General features: G+C 36.9%; 1 protein-coding gene across 1 annotated transcript in view; it reads right to left on the reverse strand.

The window, feature by feature from the left end:
* Positions 1-286: 286 nt before the first annotated feature.
* KLHDC3 (kelch domain containing 3) overlaps positions 287-20,194 on the reverse strand; it is a 39,649-nt gene continuing 19,741 nt past the window's right edge. Inside the window, exons 9-11 of the mRNA XM_015825659.1 lie at positions 3,295-3,368; positions 3,078-3,156; positions 287-1,541 (exon numbers count right to left, since the gene is read on the reverse strand). Coding sequence (XP_015681145.1) covers positions 1,475-1,541; positions 3,078-3,156; positions 3,295-3,368 — 220 coding nt within the window. The 3' untranslated portion in view covers positions 287-1,474. The remainder of the gene's footprint in view (positions 1,542-3,077; positions 3,157-3,294; positions 3,369-20,194) is intronic.

Consider the following 20,194-nt stretch of genomic DNA (forward strand, 5'->3'; position numbering starts at 1 on the left):
GCAGCGTAGACAAGACTCTGCCCTCACACCCCATCGTGCACAGTTGATGCTGCGGGGCACGGGAGAGAGCATGGCCGCAATGGTGTTGCTGGGCTGCCTGGGCGATCTGGGGCGGGCCCTGGAGCTGGTGAGTGGCCTTGTGGGCGGGCAGGGTGAGGGCGGGGCAGGGGGTGGAGTGGGGGCAGGGCCAGTTTTGGGGCACTCGGTCTCTAAAAGGTTCGCCATCACTGCCCTAACTGGTTAAAAACCTTGTTTAATAAGAGTAATGAAGAAACTCAATTTTAATAAATATGCAGCATTTATATAGCACTTTTGAATATTCAAAACATTTCACTTATCGTATATTGTAATCGTTACAATATTCCCATATGGCAAGAAAGTGTTACTCCTATATTTCTGATGTGAGGCTGAAACCAAGTGTGGCTTGCCCGGCAATGTTTAGCAAGTCCATGGCCACAGCAAGACTTGAACTGATAACACTCCAGCTCACCTCCTTAGCTACTAATGTATACATTTTTTTCCAATTAGAGTCTTAATTTGTGGACTGCAGACTTTAAATCCTCATACCCTCTGCATTAGTCCAACACTTGTCCTCTAGCCATATAAAGAACTGACACCGTTTGCCTTTCCCTACCCTGGTATTTATAAATTCAGAGCTTTTGCTTGTACATATCAAACTGGGTGATAGCATTTCAGATCTTGTGATGAATACTCCCATAACAGACAGAAAAAAAAATGATTCAGTCTTACAGGATATTGGATGCCACTCCTTGCTTGGTCAGATAGTCATCATCCTACTTTCTTCCACTGAAGACTCTGATCTGTACCACTGTAAAGGTAGCAAGTGCTTAAGTATCATATGGAGATCGTCCAGGTGCCCACTGAAGAAAACAAGCTGGTCAAACTCCAAAATGTATAAGACTAGGCAATTTTTTCTGTGCTCTGGGAAGCAAAGAAAATGGCTTAAGATAGGGCACCAGTTCAGTTCTTACATTAATACTGAGAGCTAGGCACTCAAAACTGCTGAGACATAGAGAAGCTGAATTCTGATGAGTCCTTGCTTTGTTCACCTTTGATTCTGTAGCGCATATGAAACATATGCTGTTCTTGTAACAATCCTGAGATTTATATTTCTTTTGACTCTAATAAATGATACTATACCAGTAGATAGCTGTCAGATGTAACCTTCAGCTATGAGAGCAAAAACACATCTGGCGTCCTTTTCTGTAGTATGCATTATCTGATTCTGCATGCATGCTACCTCAAAATCAAGGTTTTGGCAAAGTTATAGCTGCAACTAGTGTGGCGTTGGGATAGGCAAAAAGAACCCTCCCAACATTGGTCAGTAAAGAGATGTTTGTGTTGAAATAGTGCTCCTTTTTTGAATAAGCTGAACTTTCATGCACAGGGAGGAAGACAGAAGGTGACATTTGCAAGGTGAGGAGTTGAAGGCAGTTAGGAGCACGATACCAAATTATCCATGGGAAGAAAGAATTGGACGGCTGATGTTGCTGTTAGTTGTCATTGCTGAAAGCTCCCATCTGAAAAGACAACAGATCAGATTTATTTTATTTCATTTATATAAGATTAGTAGAGCCCCATCCCACCCCATCTTCTGCAGCATTTCTCTGGGTGTTCATGAGCAATAACAAAGCAATAAAAAACAAATAAAAAAGTCATTCCTGATGCCTTCAAGCACAACACATTCCCACATACTGTATTCAGAAAAAAAGCTAGAAATTTACTGGGCTCCAATATCGTACTACCTAAAGGCTGGTGGGAAAAGCCAGAACTTGATGACTTTTTTGAGGATCAAAAAAGTAGAGGTTTGCCTGATTTCAGAGGAAAGGGTATTCCAAAGGGCAGAGCCATTACTCAGCATAGTACCTAGGTTCTATTAGATGGCAGCATTTAAGGGAAGGGACCTGAGTGAGCCACTCTATCAAACTTAGTGGAATGTGCAGATACCCTCAGGAAGAGACAGTCCCTCAATTAACCTGGTCCTGTGTCATTCAGGATTTTAAAGGTGATTAGACAACCTATGTCCAATTGGATTATCTTTCAGAGATATTTCCTTATCCAGATTTTTCGATGTCTTCAACAATAACAGAGCTTCTAGAATACTGCCTTCACTGGAAAAACAGATACATTCAGGGATGTATCTGCCTTGAAAATAGCTCACGTTGAATTGTACAGCCCAGTCAAATATCAGCACAGGGTATGTTTTATATCATTTTATGTTATGTCATACACTGTTTTATGATGTTTATGTCATAAAATGTTTTATAAAATTTATCAAATTTCAATTCCCTAGGAGTCATAGATCTTGGATTTTGCACACATTCTGTAAGCTAGCTCATGTGAGATATTCAGTACCTTAGATTGTATCTGGAAAAAAACTGGAAGCCAACACAGCTCCCACAGCATCACTGTTAACATGGGCAAACCATGGAGTGCTCAAAACTGGATCAGTTATAATTTCTGGATGGTCTTTAAGGGCAACCCCATATAGAGCATGTTGCAGCCCATTAGCCAGGACTACAGAGTGAATGCCATGAACAAATTTTCCCAATCCAGAAATAGGTGCAATTGACTCACAAGCTGAATCTGTGCATAGCCCTAGCCATGGCTATCAAGAAGGAGCCATGACTTAGATACAAGCATAATACAGTAGAGCAGTAGGCAAGATTTTCCAACTGTCATTGAATAATGGAGAAATGATAACACTAAAAACATCCATGCTCACTGCACCCAGACCTGCTATAAACCATGATGGCAAAATAGTGATGAGATGTGTCAAGATGCAAACCATTGTTGGAAGTAAGTATGCAAGCTATGGAATTTTTCTCATAAAATCACAATGAAAGCCAGTTGCTCCCCTCTTCCATAAATGTCTGTGGGCAGAGTGCATAAGTTGCAGAGTATGTGCCTTATATGTGAAGTCTCAAATTTGATCTGTCAGAACATCTGTAGAGTTTCTTTCAGTGAGCACACACTATGTTAGGGCAGCTACTTACACTGTTATGGCTCTGTGAGCAGAGATACTTAACGTATTTCCATAAGGTCAAATATTTTACCTTATATCATGAGGGAGACAAGACTGGTCCAGATTGTACTGGATCACTGCCAGTTTACACAGCGTTTTTAAGCTGGGACCTGAAAAAAGAGTAATACATAGTACATGATATCCAATAATGAAAAACTAAATCATCTACAACATTGAGTCGGACATTTTTTTAAAACAAGAGATTTGAACAAGGTAAAGTAATTGATAATGAGAAAATATTCACATACTGAAGTCTAAGATGTACAAATCTGAGTGATCCATTAGGTCAAATTCATCTCCCATGCCTTCTTCTGGAGATGGGCTGTAGAAAAAAAAAGAATCTTATCAATCACTGAAAAGGTTTTGTGAATTGGAACGTAAAAAGTAAAAATCTATTTCAAGCCAGTGCTTTTATTAGGACAAACAGAGTCTTTAAATAATTGCAAGATTCTGAATTCCCAAGGAGTCATTATCATAACTGTTAAAAATCCAAAGAAAAACAAAGGTGGAATAGGAAAATTACTGATCAAACTACATCAAGTCACAGTATCAAATGTGGTACTGGAGAATTTCCAAACATAGAAAATCAATTTTGGAAAGAATTTACTTGGGGTTTATATCCTATCAGTGTATCTTATCCCTCAAAAATTTTTTATAACAGTTCTTTGGTGTAATTATAGCTTGCAGACACTTGGGAGTTCTATATGTTTATAGTAACAGAGTTCTAAAGTTTGATAATAACAGTTTTATTTATGGAACTCTGAAATCAACTAAACCTGTTTGAAATCAAATTATTTGACAAAACTGGCTTGTAAAATTAATTACAGAGAATAGAAAATTCCCCAAGGGAAGAATGGGAGAAGATGCTCTAATTTCTGTTTTCCCAAGGGATCAATAGGCAAGAATAAATGCAGGAGTGAATTAAGGATTTAACTTTCAGCACATTTAGACAATGGGTTAAAAATATCCTATATGTGAAATAGCTACTGGGGTCTTCGCTACTTGCTTTTAGTTACCCACATAATATTGCCTTCCTCACATTTCCTGCTTCTTCTGCAGGTCTGGCATTTGTGCCTCATGCTCCCCCCCCCCTAAATACAGTGGATATTGAGGCTGCACAGCTGCACAATCCTGGGGGGAAAGGGAGTTGCTTCAAAATATTGCAGACAGATGGTATGTTGTCCTCCTGCACACTCTGAAGTACCTTTTGAAGACTGAATCTGAAGCACTGCATGGCCCAAGTATATATTACACTTTACTCTCTGCCATGTGCCTACCGTCTGCCATGTCCCAATAGCATTTTGGAAAGCTAGCAATATGGTGTTCCCTCACGTACAGACAGATCTTTCCCTGAAAAGCCTTTGTCCATAGCCTTTGTTCACACCATTTATATGTGAACTTTCCACTGATATCTATTTTATTCTAGCTTTAGAGATAGATTTGAATTCTTCTGTTCTTTGTTAATATTACTAGACTTAATAGTAATATCAAGGTGAAAGATTTGTCTTAATCATCCAATTTAAAATGATTATGTAATAATTTTTCATAAGTTTCTAAATGGACACAAAAGAATGCCCAGAATAAGCAAGGGCAGAGGATCCAGCAACCATAGTTTAAGAGAGAAGAAGCACAAGCATGTCAGAAAAAGGAAATATATAGCTTGATCTGTTTATAGAATCACTTACACTTCTGTTACTTTGATTTCTCCAGCGTCTCTGCTACCCTAGCAAACAAACAAAGCTTTCGTCACTGCCCCCACAACAGGCAGGACCGGATGTTCTGGCACCATCTGGAGATTTCATTATCACAGAAGGTCGTAGAGACTCCTAGCAGGCTACCAACTTGGGGGGGTGGGGGTGGGGGAATCATATTAGATTACTCCCAGGCATCAGGAATATCTACTTTCTTCTCTGAAGTTGAAATAATTCATTCATATATAAGAACATTGTTTCTTTAAAAAATTTCAAATAAGATCTAAAGCTAGAGTCTTTAATATGCAAGGCACTCTTTTTAAATATATATATATATTTAAGAGTTAAGTAATTAAGAAAACAGGATTGCAGGCAAAGAAAGCAGTTAAAATGTTTTTTCTTGTTGCCTTGCACTAAGCTCAAGGAACAGAAACAGCCAGACTGAATTAAATTATAGTTAATCAACTTTAAGGCTTTTAGGAAAAATACACATTTGATATTAAGTAACTATATGGAAATGTATTTTGTGAAACTCTCCTTTGAAGCATTAGTATTTGGCATTTCTTATGCTATATGTACCAGATCTGAAAGGCTATCAACTTTGGAAAGGGATTATACCTTCAGTCTTGAAAGAGGCTGTGGTAAGTCCTCATTCCTTAAGATCCTCTATCTGGATCCAGTTGAATTTAGTAAATATCACTCCATCTCCAACCTTCTCTAAAATGTTACTGAGCTACTGGTAGGTATTCAGTCACAAAATACCCTGCAAAGTAGATTATCTAGACCAGTGGTGGCGAACCTATGCCACGGGTGCCAGAGGCGGCACTCAGAGCCCTCTCTGTGGGCACGCATGCTGTCGCCCCAGTCCTAGGCCTTCAGCTGGGTTTTATAAAACCTTTTCGCTTTAGGCCTCGGCTGCCGTGTGCAAAAAAAAAAAGGTTCAATCAATCAGTCAATTTCAACTTCTCGCGGGGGAAAAAAAGATCTCGCAAAGTTGGAATTGATTGATTGAACTTTTTAGTCCCATCCAGTCTGCCGTTACCACCGCAGCCACGCCCAGCCAATGGGCCACATCCAACCAATGGGCCACACCCACCCGGCACCCGATGGTGCATAAGTGGGTTTTGGGTTGCAGTTTGGGCACTCAGTCTCTAAAAGGTTTGCCATCACTGATCTAGACAAAGGTTCAATTTAGTTTCAGGCCTGGGTATAGGCCCAAGACTGGGTTGCTCTACTTAGTAATCTTTGCTAGGGATAGAATACCCCTCCTGGTTAGCAGCCTTTGATATCATTGGCCATGGTATCTTTCTAGATTGCCTGCAGGAAGTTTATAGATCAAAAACATTGTTTTAGAGTGCTTCTGCTCCTTTCTCAATATGTGATTCTAGCTGGGTGGTGCTGTTTTATGTGATGCCATAGGGATTGGTGTCATCTGTTTTCTGATAATTATACATTATCACTCCTGGCCTGATAAAGATAGTAATGAAGATGAACTTGAAGAGATATGCAAGCTCCACTGCCAAAGTGACAAGGGGTAAAACATTTTGGAAGCAACTCAGACAGTTCCCTAATTCACTGAGCTATAAGAGGGCAAAGTACAGCACAATAAGACTTGCAAAATCCTGTTATTTATTTATTTCTATCTATCCAGCCTTTATTATTTTTACAAATAATTCAAGGCAGCTAACATATCTGATGCATCTTATTCCTCCTTTTTCCCCACCACAACTACAAACCTGTGAGGTGGGTTGGGCTGAGAGAGTGTAACTGGTCCAAAGTCACCCAGCTGGCTTTCATGACTAAGGCAGGATTTGAACCTAGGGTCTCCGGCTTTCTAGCCTGCTGCCTTGCCACTAGACCAGGGGTAGTCAACCTTAGCTCTTTTATGACTCATGGACTTCAACTCCCAGAATTCCTGAGCCAGCATGGCTGGCTCAGGAATTCTGGGAGTTGAAGTCCACGAGTCATAAAAGAGCCAAGGTTGACTACCCCTGCACTAGACCAAACTGATTCTGTCTCAATAAAAGTAGTTTTAATGTTCCTGGGGAGTTGATTGCTTGGACTGATTATTATTATTATTTTTTATTATTAATCGCATTTATACCCCGCCCTTCTCCTAGTGGACTCAGGGTGATCTACTTAGAGAAGCTGACACATAGCTAGATTGTGCTGTGAGTTTGGATAAATGAAAACTATAAGTAGCCTTTTATAACCTTCAGAGTAACAACAGTAATTACCTAGTGTATAATGTGATTTGCTTACTAGACAACCCATTACCCCTTGGGTCATCCTTTCAGAGATATTTCCTTACCATTTTCCTCAAAGCTTTCAACAATAACAGAAGTCCTAATGTACTACCTTTAGTGGAAAAGATGTATCTGCCTATATAGCAGAGTCAGACATCAGTGCAGGAAATATTTTACGACATTTTGAATTATGTCGAACTATTATTATAAAACTGTTTTATACAATTTGCCAAATTTCAATTCCAAAGGAGTCCTGGGTCCTGAATGTTGGAGGCATTCTGTAAATTTGCCCATTTGAGGTACATAGATTCAAAAGGGTTTGCCCCGTAGTACACTGTTTCACTCAGTTAAAGATGAGAGGAATCAAGAGTTTTAGTAGTATATAGTTAGATCCTTCTAGGGTTTCTGGTTAAGAGGTCCAACTAAAGTAGCACCCAATGACTAGGATTTGGCTCCTCAACAATTTTATTTTGTATCTGGCATACAAAATTTTAATCAAGGCACAGTGAAAAAGTTTTCCTTGCTTTCATGAAAATGAAATGCTTTCATGCTCTGTATAATGTTGAGCAAAAGTGAGCAAATTTACACTTTCATGTTACATCTCAAAAGTATAAGAACATAAAAACAATGGATAAGATAGATGGATGGGATCAAGAGTATCATTGGAATGTCCCTGCAGTAACTGTGGATTGTTACCCAGGTCAGGTTGAGATTGAAAATATTGGTCCACAAAGGAATTGAATCAGTCTGACTCAATAGCACCTAAGATCCTCATCATGCCAAAGCAAACATACTTTGATTTATTAAAATTATTATTATTAAAATTTATTGGCTGCCCAACTTCAATGTACTTGTTTAAATGTTTAAATAAAATTTAAAAACAGATCAATAAAAATACAATTGACAATATAAGATGGCACCAACCTTTCTAAAATTTTGCACACATGTCAAATTTTGAGAAAGTGTTGTAGGAACTGATCGCTAAATATTAGCTGTGAAAGTGGCATATTTCAAAATAGTTTCTAAATAAAAAATAAGATGAAAGCACAAGATCTTGTATATTCGTGCAAAGAAGACAGAAACCTCTTAATCCAGTACTACTGATGCCATCAAATAGGTGAATGAAACTTAACACAACACTACACCTCACACAGAGTAAGAAAGAGGGATCACTTTATTGCTGCCATTTTTTTCTAACATATGGTTAAAACAATTGTTTTGTTTGGTCCTATCTAGAGAGCCATGCTCTGCTCCATAGCTGTTCAGTTTCTGTTCTCCCTCTTCCCATGCTGTTGCTCTCCTTCCACCTCAATGTAATTTTATATTTCATAAATTAGTTATCTGAAGTGAAGATTTACTTTTTTATAATTTTAGCATTCAATAAAAAGGGATTGATGGTATGTATAAAAGGCCACATGAATATCTCCTCTGAAGAACAGAGAAAGGGTAAACAACCTTCCATAACAATTTCTTTAATTAATTAGCTCATATTCTTTTAGAAGGACAGTATATAAATTGTTGGTAGTATATGTATACTTATAGGCATTGCATTTAGGAACTTGAGACAACCCTGGATCATATTGATCTAAACTATTTTACATTTATTGCACCTTCTGACTTCTTTCTAGGTCTAGAAGATTGAATTCTGCCACTCAGCATACCATTGTTCCAGATAAAAGTGTCGAATAAAGTGTCTTTACAGAATAGGAGTTTATTGTACCTATTATTTTCAGATAATCACTCCATATATCACTGGATCTAATAGTGTACATAGTATTTAACATGTCACTAGTAGTCTTTAACATTAAACAATGAACTACATATTTTTACTCTTTAGTTTCTTATTTTTAGCAACTTTTAAATACAAAACAGCACTCTGATACCCGATAAATTATAATCTTAGCTTGTTCAGCAAGCAGCAACTCCTTTAGACTACTTAATGAATATTTTCACATAAATCCAGTAACATTAGAAAAAAGATTCACATTTTCAGTTCTCTAGAGGCCCTTGGAATCAGTCTCAGAAGAAATAGATCCTGCTACCATTCAATCACCAACTCTTAATTAAATCAAGACAGGATTCAAGGCAGAAAAAAGAAAGACAACACAGGCCCAGGATGAATGGAAAAGAAAGCAATGAGGTGAATCACAGGAGAAGCTTAAATAATTAGCAAAATAGGAGGAAAGTAAAGGCAATAAAAAGTAAACACTTTTACACAAAATCTTCTAACAACTATTGAGCAACATGACTTTTAAATTAGTGTGATTAAACAAGAATTTGAAGAAAAGGGGCTATGGAACTGTCAATTGTAGAAACAGTTTGCCTGCACTGATCTTAGCATAGCTTGGCAAATGATGTTTTGGACCACAGATGATATTATAGATTCTTTAAGCAATTTAGAAACTGCACTGCAGACTGAAAGTTAACATTTAAATTTAAGGTAGATAAAGGTTTACTTTAATAGCAGAGCTACTCAGTTTTAGGTCTTGGATAAAAGATATCCATTGGTGAAAATTCTCATTGTTTCACCAGAAAATAAAAGCACAGAAGCTTTAAATCATTCCTACCATGAAAAGCAAAAACATAGTACTGTAATAATAACAACGTATTTCCATTTTCCATATAGTTTCAGCTTTTGACAAAGTTGATACTTCTTACAAAGGTCTGTCCTTTACATGTGCACAAAAAAAAACCTTTGCAAAGACTAGCACAATTTTGAAGCTTTCTAGGCAGAATAATCTAATCTTAATTTGTAACCAACAATCAGGAAATGATAATGGATTTCCTGTCTTTGTTAGGGGAAAAAAGGCAATTTGTAGCATAGAGATAATCCTCGAGTTATGACCACAACTGAGACCAAAATTTTGGTTGCCAAACATAGCTGTTATAAAACAAGTCACGCCCAATTTTATGACCTTTTTGCCATGGTTATTAAGCAAATCACTGCAGTTAAGAGAATCATGGGGGTGGATCTGGCTTCCTCCATTGATTTTGCTTGCCAGAAGACAGCTAGGAAGGTCACAAATGGCGATCAAATGAATCCAGGATGCTGCAACCATTGTAAATACATTCTGGTTGCCAAATGCCCAAATTTTGATCACCTGATTGTGGGGATGCTGTGACACTCATATGTGTGAGGAATGGTTGTAAATAACTTTTTTCAGTGCATTGTAACTTTGAACATAAATAGTTGTAAATAAATAGTTGTAAATCAAATATTACCTGTATTACAAAAAAATAACAATAACATCATCATCATCATCAACAACAATAATAATAATAATCTGGTCCAACCCCCTGCTCAGGCAGGAAACCCTATACCATTTCGGATGGCTGTCCAGTCTGTTCTTAAAAACTTCCAGTGTTGGCGCATTCACCGCTTCTGGAGGCAGGTTGTTCCACTGGTTAATTGTTCTAACTGTCAGGAAGTTTCTCCTTAGTTCTAGGTTGCTTCTCTCTTTGATTAGTTTCCATCCGTTGCTTCTTGTCCTGCCTTCAGGTGCTTTGGAGAATAGCTTGACTCCCTCTTCTTTATGGCAGCCCCTGAGATATTGGAACACTGCTATCATGTCCCGCCTCGTTCTTCTCTTCATTAAACTAGACATACCCAATTCCAGCAACCGTTCTTTATATGTTTTAGCCTCCAGTCCCCTGATCATCTTTGTTGCTCTTCTCTGTACTCTTTCTAGAGTCTGAACATTTTTTTTACATCATGGTGACCAAAACTGGATGCAGTATTCCAAGCGTGGCCTTACCAAGGCATTGTAAAGTGGTATTAACACTTCACGTGATCTTGATTTTGTCCCTCTATTAATGCAGCCTAGCACTGTGTTGGCTTTTTTGGCAGCTGCAGCACACTGCTGACTCATATTTAAGTGATTGTCCTCTCACAGTTGCTACTATTGAGCAAGGTACCCCCTATACTATATCTGTACATTTGGTTTTTCTTGCTTCAGTGTAGAACCTTACTTTTTTCACCATTGAATTTCATTTTGTTAGCTAGCACCCAATGTTCAAGTCTGTCAAGATCCTTCTGTCTCTTAAGCCTATCTTCTGGAGTGTTGGCTATTCCTGCAAGCTTAGTGTCGTCTGCAAATTTGATGAGTTCCCCATCTATCCCCTGATCCAAATCACTGATGAAGATGTTGAAGAGCACTGGGCCTAGAACAGAGCCCTGGGGCACTCCACTACACACTTTCCTCCATGTAGATGCAGTTCCATTGAGGACCACATGCTGAGTATGGCCAGTCAGCCAGCTATGAATCCATCTGGCGGTGATGCTGTCTAACTCACATTTTTCTATCTTATCAAGTAGTAGGTTGTGGTCTACTTTATCAAATGCCTTACTGAAATCCAAGTAAATTATATCCACAGCATCCTCTGGTCCACTAATTTTGTCCCCTAGTCAAAGAATGCAATAAGATTTGTCTGGCATGATCTGTTTTTGACAAACCCATGTTGGCTTTTGGTAATGACTTTGTTTGCCTCTAAGTGTTCGCTGATTCTTTGCTTGATTATCTTTTCCAGAATCTTCCCAGGTAGTGAGGTCAGGCTGATAGGTCTGTCGTTTCCTGGATCCATTTTTTCCCCATGTTTTCAGGACCAAGAGATATTAGGGTTCAAGGCCAAATTGACTGCAGAAGAGCAAGACCAGGCTTCCTGGGTGAGAGGCCCTCAGGGAGGAATATTTTAGGGCAGCTGCCCCTGTGTTTCCATCTTGGAGGCCCGGCATGGCACAGGACTGGTGTGTGAGTGGCAGGAGCATACAGATGTGCACAGCTCCATTTGGGTGAGCGGTGTGTGCGTGCCTTCCACTTGCATGAATGGAGCTTCGCATGGGAGCAGAGGGTCCTTGCACTTGCATGCAAAGCTCCACTTGCATGAAAGAGGGCACTTGAGTGGAGGGCACTTGCATGAGTGGAGCTTCATGCACAAGCGCAAGTGGCCTCCGCTCATGTAAGCAGAGCTTCATGTATGTATGTATGCTTGCCTGCTGCTTGCACATTGAGCTTCATGCACATGTGCTTGCCCATTTTTCCCACGGTCCGGTTTCAAACAGGACGTGGCCCAATAGTGGGCCACGGCCCAGGAGTTTGGGGCTCTGTTTTAAGACAACTATTTTTATCAGCCATACATTGAGGCAAGCTTCACATTGCTTGTTCTGAGTAATAGTTTGTAAGACTATGAGCAAGAGAAAGCAGCAAAGTATTTTACAGCCAGTAAATGCAAGAATGCAACATTAATTGGAATTCAGGTTTTGTTTGTTGAACTCAATCACATTTAGAATTTATTCTGCAAGAATTTGATAAACATGTCCTCTAATAAAACTCTAATTTACCAACACCATGTACCTCAAATGTTTTTGCTGTTTAATATTCCATATACTGTAAAACTGATATTTTAAAAATGAAATTCCTACTATCTCTATGAAAACTTATTTTCTGTTTAAGAAGTGAATGCACAATCCATTTCATAGGGATACAGTAAACCTTTTCAATGTTACTGAGCTTTTTCTTTCAGTGGCAAATGGAAAGATGAAAGATAAATATGATTAACTTTTCTAATTTTTTCCAGCTAGAAATTCAACCATGGCAAGGCTTCAATAAAAGTTTCTATACAAATATAAACATATTTTTGAAGACTCATGGAAATTATATTTAATTATGGGGTCTACAAGAGAAAAAGGACTCAGATTTTTAATAACTTTTTATTTTATGGATAACATGATTATACATTTCAATTTTAACCAGACTTTGAAATTATGAGTTCTTTTTTTGTTTTGTGTTTCATTAGAACCATGTGTATATTAATCAGAGCAAGGTACAGAAAGGGGAGTTGTGAAGTCATTTATTGGACCAAAGGAGTCTATACTAGACATATATTTATGTATCTATATCTGGAATCATTCTGGATCTGACAAAACTTTCAAAGTGACTACCAGAGCCACACGGAGATTCAATAAAAGTGTTCAATTAATTAATATTAATAATGGCTATTGATCACTGATTTTAACAATGGAAGCCACAGCACTTTCTTTAAATCAATTTTCTTGCCCTGATTGAATATTTTGACAAGGAGATATACAATACTGGTAGATCCTACTGTACTCTGGATCTGTCATTGTGCTAATCCAATAAAAACATTGTAAAGCATTTCTCCCACCCTGAGATGAAGATGATAAATTCTTAAAACCATGTCTCATTTTTATTCCACTATTATTTCTTTTAAACATATTTTAATGTCTTTATTCTGCCTTAAAATCTCTACATTCTATTTGATTTACTCTAGCTGAACAAAAGAGATACGTGACGTATAGAGCTGTAAACTATATGTGAAATGCAGGTGAAGAGAAATAAGGATTTCTTTAAGTCTGAATAACACTGAGAGGTCCCTTCCCTTTTTCAGGCTACTATTCCATTTTATAAGCGAATGAAAGAGTAGCTGGATGTAACTTTTCCATCAGTATTTTAATCCTTACACTATGCTGAGGTTTTATCTATTGCTTTGCTCTTGCCCCTCACTTCCTGGTGACCTGTCACTTTCAGGACAATACAATACACAGGAACCTCTTCTTTTACAACAACTTCCTGGAAAACATCTTATCAGTCTAGCCAGCTCCAGAGCCTACTTGATAGCTATTCAGAGGAAGTGAGTCCAGCTCTCCTACCCCCTTCTTCTAAGCCACTTATCCGTCACTGCACAATAAACAGTCCTATCAAATCAACAAATGATATGGAAAATTGCAGCACACAATGAAAAATAGTAAGAGATATATGCATTAATATTCAGAGAAACAATAGTGGTAATAAAAATAAACACTTCAAATTAGTATTCTAATAATCCATCTCTTTGATATAGTATTTTATCTGTTCACTTTTTATAGTTATCTTGTTTTCCATTTCTTTGTTTTTTATAATTATTGTCACTATTATTAAATAACTATCATTACTTTGTTAGGAAGCTGAAATACAGATTTGAAAGTCTACTCTTCTTGTTTATAACAATAATATACAAACCTTAATTACCTAGTTCATGGAGTGATTGTTTATGAATAATCATATGAAGCAAGATATATTTTAAAGAAAGATATATTTACTATAACTGCACTTTACATTTGATTAGCCTTTACTACAATGAAGGTACTTCTCAAGACTACATGTAAATTAATATAACTGATACAATTAGATATTGCATTTATTACATAGATCTACTTTTCAGAAGCATTTCCTTTATGTGACACTTTTTCAACGTTTACAGATTTGCAGCAACTCTTCTCTAATTTAATATACTATTGTTAATTAATAATACAGTAGTATTAATTACAGTAAGCCATATACATAAATGTGAATTAGTGTGCATGAGCAAGGCATATTAAGAGCTAATCCAGTCATATATAAAAAACTGTGCTTCAGGAATAGATATTTGACTAGATAACCTTCCTATTCTTTCTGATCTTATGATTTAATAAGATCTAAATAACATGAACAATCAATTTTAAAAGAATCATTATCAATGGATCATTTCATCAAATAAGATATTCGCCTTCCAACCCTGGATAGTAGAGTATGCCACAGAAGAAGGAAGCAGCCCAAGGCAATTAAGAATAAATTAAGATAAAGAAAATTAGTTGACTAATTTTAAGTATCTGGCAATCAGTTTTTTTGAAAATCTTGAACTTAGTAATAATAAATATTTGTACTAATAACACTGAGGGTTGTAGCTGAGTCCTATGATTCCAGTTAGATAACTGGGTAAGTGTGTAGTAGCAACATACTTCTACTTAAAAACCAACACACACACAAGCTTTATTACATACACTCTATATCTATTCTCTTGTAGAAGGGTCTTCAGACAGTACTATATCAAAATTGCCCAAATCTACTTGTTTAGTGCCAAAAATCCTGATCTCAGATGGTCCCTGTTTCCTCCTTGTGATTGCAGTTGTTATTTTTTTTGTAAACTAGATAACAGGTTAATAAGACAAGTTATAGGATGTATTTAGATGATCATTCAAAACTTTATAAACCACAGGCAAACTCAGTTCTATTTCACCATTTCTCCCACTATATACCCAATGAGTTGTGAAGGCTCTGTGGATTGCTTAAAAACCAAAGTTCTCAAATATGAAATGCAACTGAAAGAAGAGTTTTTCAAAGATTCTCTCATTGAACTGCATCCAAATATTTTTAATAACATTATTAATTAATTAATTAAGAACATTTATATGGCTCCTCAACCTACTCACAGTGATTCTGAGCAGCTTTAAGAAATAAAACCCCCAATATAAAATCCAATAAACCAACTCCTGGCAACAACAGTCAAACCAATCAGCTGATGGGCTAGACAACATTCCAAGCTCATTGGCAAAATCATTTCTTAGTACCTTAATATCTAACTTTATCTGTTCTTGAACCTTTTTTTACCTCTTATCTTATTTTTTCTTTTATATCTTTTTGAATGATTGTAAACCTGTAGGCAGAGTTCCCACCACCACCACCCCAACTATTTGGAGGTTAGCTGTTCTGGGAAGATTTTTAGCAGAATAGAACAAAAATTAAATAAGAAAAAATAGAAAAGTAATTAGGGATATTATTGTGTTAACTGCTATTTAGTCAAATAATATAATATAGTAAGATGAAAGTCAGCATATTGAGGTTAGAATATAATAAAAGAGTGTGCAACCATACAGCATCTTTCCAGTTTCATAAATCACAATCTACAAAGCCTGAAATATTATCCCAACTGAGACTTATAGTTTGTACTAAATTAGTGGACATTTTTTTGGTTTCAATTTCTTAAAAGTTTATTAATTTAGCTTTCAGATGCTTAAGTGTTAGGCAACAAGTGTTTTTTATTTTTAATTGTTTAAAATATTTTAAAAGTTTCAGGTAAACAGATTATTTTAATTTGTTTAATTTCTAATGAACACAGCTGTTACATTCGTCTCAGAATATAGATTTAAATACACTAGTCAGTAACTTATGCAAGGAAGGTATTATTACACGGGTGTCAAACTCGATCGCGTCACGTAATGTAGCGTGACTTTTTTGCCTTTGAGAAGCTGGGGTGGGTGTGACCTGTATGTGACCCATCTGGCCCGCGGGCCACCACTCTGACACCCCTGTATTATTGCATTCACAAATTTTCCAGTTTTAAGCAGCTGGTAACTATCTTGACTATTTCAGCTGACTTATATCTTGCTAGAGTCATTACTAATAAACCTTCTAACTCTAGGTTTCTATCTAGTTAGATGCTTCAATTAAATATAACTTTGGTTATGAAGACAAAAGTAATTATGTCTTTCAGGTAGGACTCTGTTTTATAGTTGCAGATTACAATTATTGTTATACTTATGCAGCCTAAAATGTTTCTTGATTGTGCTTTTCTAAGTTGTTCATAATAGAGTAGATATGTATGTAATTCTAGAATCAGAAAACAGCTGTCTATTCAATCCTCAACATTTTGTTCTTGGACAATATTGTTCTCCAGTGTTGCTTTATGGAATGCTTTTCATGACTGGATGGATATGAAGAATAGTGAAAGGCACTATAAATAATATGTTATGTTATGTTAGTTACGTTTGCATTACATGTAGCATATATAATGTATGCAAAGTACTGTAGCTGTCCTGTAACAACTGCTGCTGTCCTTAATAAGCTTAGCTTCTTCTGCTTTTTGTCTTGGCACCACTATATAAAATCTAAGGTGAGAGCAAAACTTACGTTTGTGACCCAATGATGTTTCCTAGATTAGATGTAAGTGTGGAAATAACTGTTTCCAGATGCCAGATGTAAGTGTGGAAATAACTGTTCACCTTTTCTTTAGAAAAGAATAAAAATACCTCCTCTCCTCACAAATTCTGAGAAATGAGACTAAAATCTACAGCAGCAAACAATAAATTTTGTCAAGATCCTGCTATAGGTAGACTGTTAACTGTTTTCCTAGGGTTTTTAAAAACCATCTGTATGTACATTTGAAAAGCAATACCTTATTCCACTACAATATATGAATAGCATATAATAAGGCTGAAATGAGTCTCGTTGATTCCATTACAGCTGGAATGAAAGCTATTCCTTAAAGTGATGGGAAATGTGCAACTTGTGTGAAAAGCCCCAGGCAGGCAGTAGCATCCACCAAAAAGGGAAAAATGTCAACACAGGAAATAGACAAGAATACAGATATCTACTGTTTATATTACATATGAGTACCCTGCAGCCCACATAGCTTTTTTAGCAATTTAACACCACCTTCCCTTTCCCACATATCTTTATCTACATTGCCCATTTGTACTTTGAAAATGGTTCTCTCTTTTTCCAGGAGTTAATGTTTTCTTCCTGCCAGGTTAGAATGAAGTAATAAGAGGTACTCTAAAGCAAGGAGTAAAAGAAAATATATGGAGGAGTGAAAAAACCAAACACTGAATTTTGCATTTTACTTTTATGAAATAGAGATTTTTTCCAATTTGTGTATGTGTTCTTAAGTATGATTCAGAACACTGTGTTCATAGTGGATGGATATAGGCAACGTTACACTGGATTACAAGAAATTCTTTAGGTTTGAGATCCTAGATTATATAGAATAGCATGAATGTGTATGGCATAGAAGTGAATTCAGGCTATGCTTATGGCCAAATACTAGCCAAATTTTTCAAAAGTGAACTGCTGTTATTTATTAATAGGAAATGTTCCATGTGGTATAGGTATAATTAACGTGTATGAATATTAAGTACAAGTATGGGGAGGTTAAAAAATAGTAACTTTGGCTAGTTTTGGCAAGTCTGCCAGTTGCATCTCTCCTTGAAATAGGAATTTCTGGCAACAGAAATTTAGACAGATATACTGCAGGTGCTACATTGGCCAATAGTTTCTGGGGTGGATTCCAAATGCTGTTTTTGGCATTTAAACCCCTTCTCCTTATTTACATATTTGCCAAATTTTTATACCGCCAATTACTCTGGCGGAGTGACTCTGGGTGGTTTACAAGTATTCCAAAATGGCTTAGAAATGAGATAGGAATGACCCATCCTGTATATTTTTTCTGGCAAGAGATGCTGAGTGTTCTCCAGATACGAAGAGTAAGAAATGACTGGAGGATAGGGACAGAGATGTTCCTTCTCTTTGGTGAACTTTACCTTGTGGAATAGCCTTCCTCTTGAACAATAGGTTGGTGCGAATCCCTTTCCAAAGTTGCCAAGGCAAAACTTTTCTACAGGGTATTCAACAATTAGTGTTGCTTGATAGCTGCAGCAATGTACTTGCCTATTCTTTAAGAGTAAGCATACATTTTATGTTATTATTTATGGTTTTAATTATATTCTATTATTTAAATGGCTTAGTGTAAACCCATGAGTTGCAAGTATTGGCAATGTTCAAGCACGAGTAATTAATTATTTTTTTAAAAAAAATGGGGATGGGAAAGAAAAACACTGCACCAATCTAAAGAATAGCTCACAGTACTGAACATAATTCAAAACGTTATACCTCATTTTGCAGCTAAATATTATGAAATATATCCATTTCTAAATTTGCAAAAGAAAATTTCAGAAGCTAGTAATTCAGAAAATGGCAGTATATTTTTTAAATTTGATTGGGAGCTGCCCAGAGTTGGTCAGAAGATGGGCAGCTATACACATGTTTTAAATAAAATAAAATTAAAAGTTAGAAAAGCAAAATAAATTTCATTTGAAAGGATCATTGTTTTTTGAAATACAAAGAAAGAAATGGGGTAAAATAATTCTGGCCCACATCCTGGGTTCTTCAATACAGCATCATTTTCATTCCATTTCCAGCACTCAATCCACCCACATCAACCTAAAACTGACATTCTGTTAACCCCAAACTCTAAAATTATAAGCCAATCAATTCTCTCTCTAACTGAACAACAGAAGATATGTTATAAAAAGGGCCATGTCTTGCCTCTTGAAGTACCACATCTTTTAGACTGATAACCGTACACTGGCTGTTGGGGGTGACTGAGAATCTCCATAGACATTTAGCTATGCACTTTGGGATGAACACCCTTTGAAAGGTGCAGGAATATGAACGGATTTCCAGAAAACATTGCAGATTATAGGAAATATTTGCACTTCAGTTTGAGATGCAGACAACACAAATTCATCCCCAACAGCCTGCACCTGTCTTCAACAGTGAAGGGATACAGGGCAAAAAACATTCTGCAGCCAAGAAGGTTCCACACACATTTGCACTACTCAGATGAACCTGAGGACACAGAAAACCTCCAAATGGCCCCAATGAGTCTCTAAAGGAATGCAAATGACCAGCTATCTGCAAGGAACATAAATCCTTCCATTCCCCACCAATCAGAGCTAAAGAAGCTTCTTGAATGAGAAGTGAAATGTCTTCAAAGAAAAACAAGAAAGTCCAGTTGCTTCCTCAAAAAGCACCTTTGAGACCATCATGACCTGGATGACAGAGAATCTCCATAGTCATGCACTTAGAAGGGTTTCTTGCTAGGGGAGGACAGAATGATGAACCCAGAGATTGGACAGTTTAAGTCAGACATGTCAAACTCGCGACGTCACATGACGTCACGCAACGTATCGGAGTTTTTTCGCCGTTGCTGGCAATGGGGTGGGTGCGGCTCCGGTATGATGAAACCGGCCTGCGGGCTGGCAGTTTGACACCCCTGGTTTAAATGAAGACGTTAGAGCACACCACTTATATAAATTGGCAAAATCAAGACCTTTAGTTTGTTTTTAAACAAGATTAAGTAGATTAAGACTGGATTTGTCAAAGATTGCTTGATTTTTTTTTCTACTACAGAGTCATTTATTAAGATAGCAGTTATAGAAATCAAATAAATAAACAGCTTGAAATTTGTCTGAATTCAGGACCTGGGATGTGTGGTAAGGCATGGAGAAAAAAAAGCAATAGAAAAACAGAGCAGTCATAAACCCCCATTTTGCAAATAACATTTATTTGCTTTAATTTAAATATCCTAGCACAGAACCAGAAATGCTAACCCAACTTTCAAAAGCAGTCCACAATATAGGAAAGAAGGTGTTTGCCGATAAAGGAGCAGCATCAAGCATGTACTCTATATGAGAGTCCACTATCTTATTCAGAGCTTATTGAATGACTTGGGATTACTTGACCTTTTCAGTAAAATTCAAAAATGAAGAGACATTTAAAAGGTTAAGTTGAGAGCTCAAACACAGGAAGACCATCTTGAAGAAATTGCCTATTTGCCTA

This window comes from Protobothrops mucrosquamatus, unplaced genomic scaffold, assembly GCF_001527695.2.
Source record: "Protobothrops mucrosquamatus isolate PMUCROS unplaced genomic scaffold, P.Mucros_1.0 scaffold2742, whole genome shotgun sequence".
In the NCBI taxonomy this organism is placed as follows: Eukaryota; Metazoa; Chordata; class Lepidosauria; order Squamata; family Viperidae; genus Protobothrops; species Protobothrops mucrosquamatus.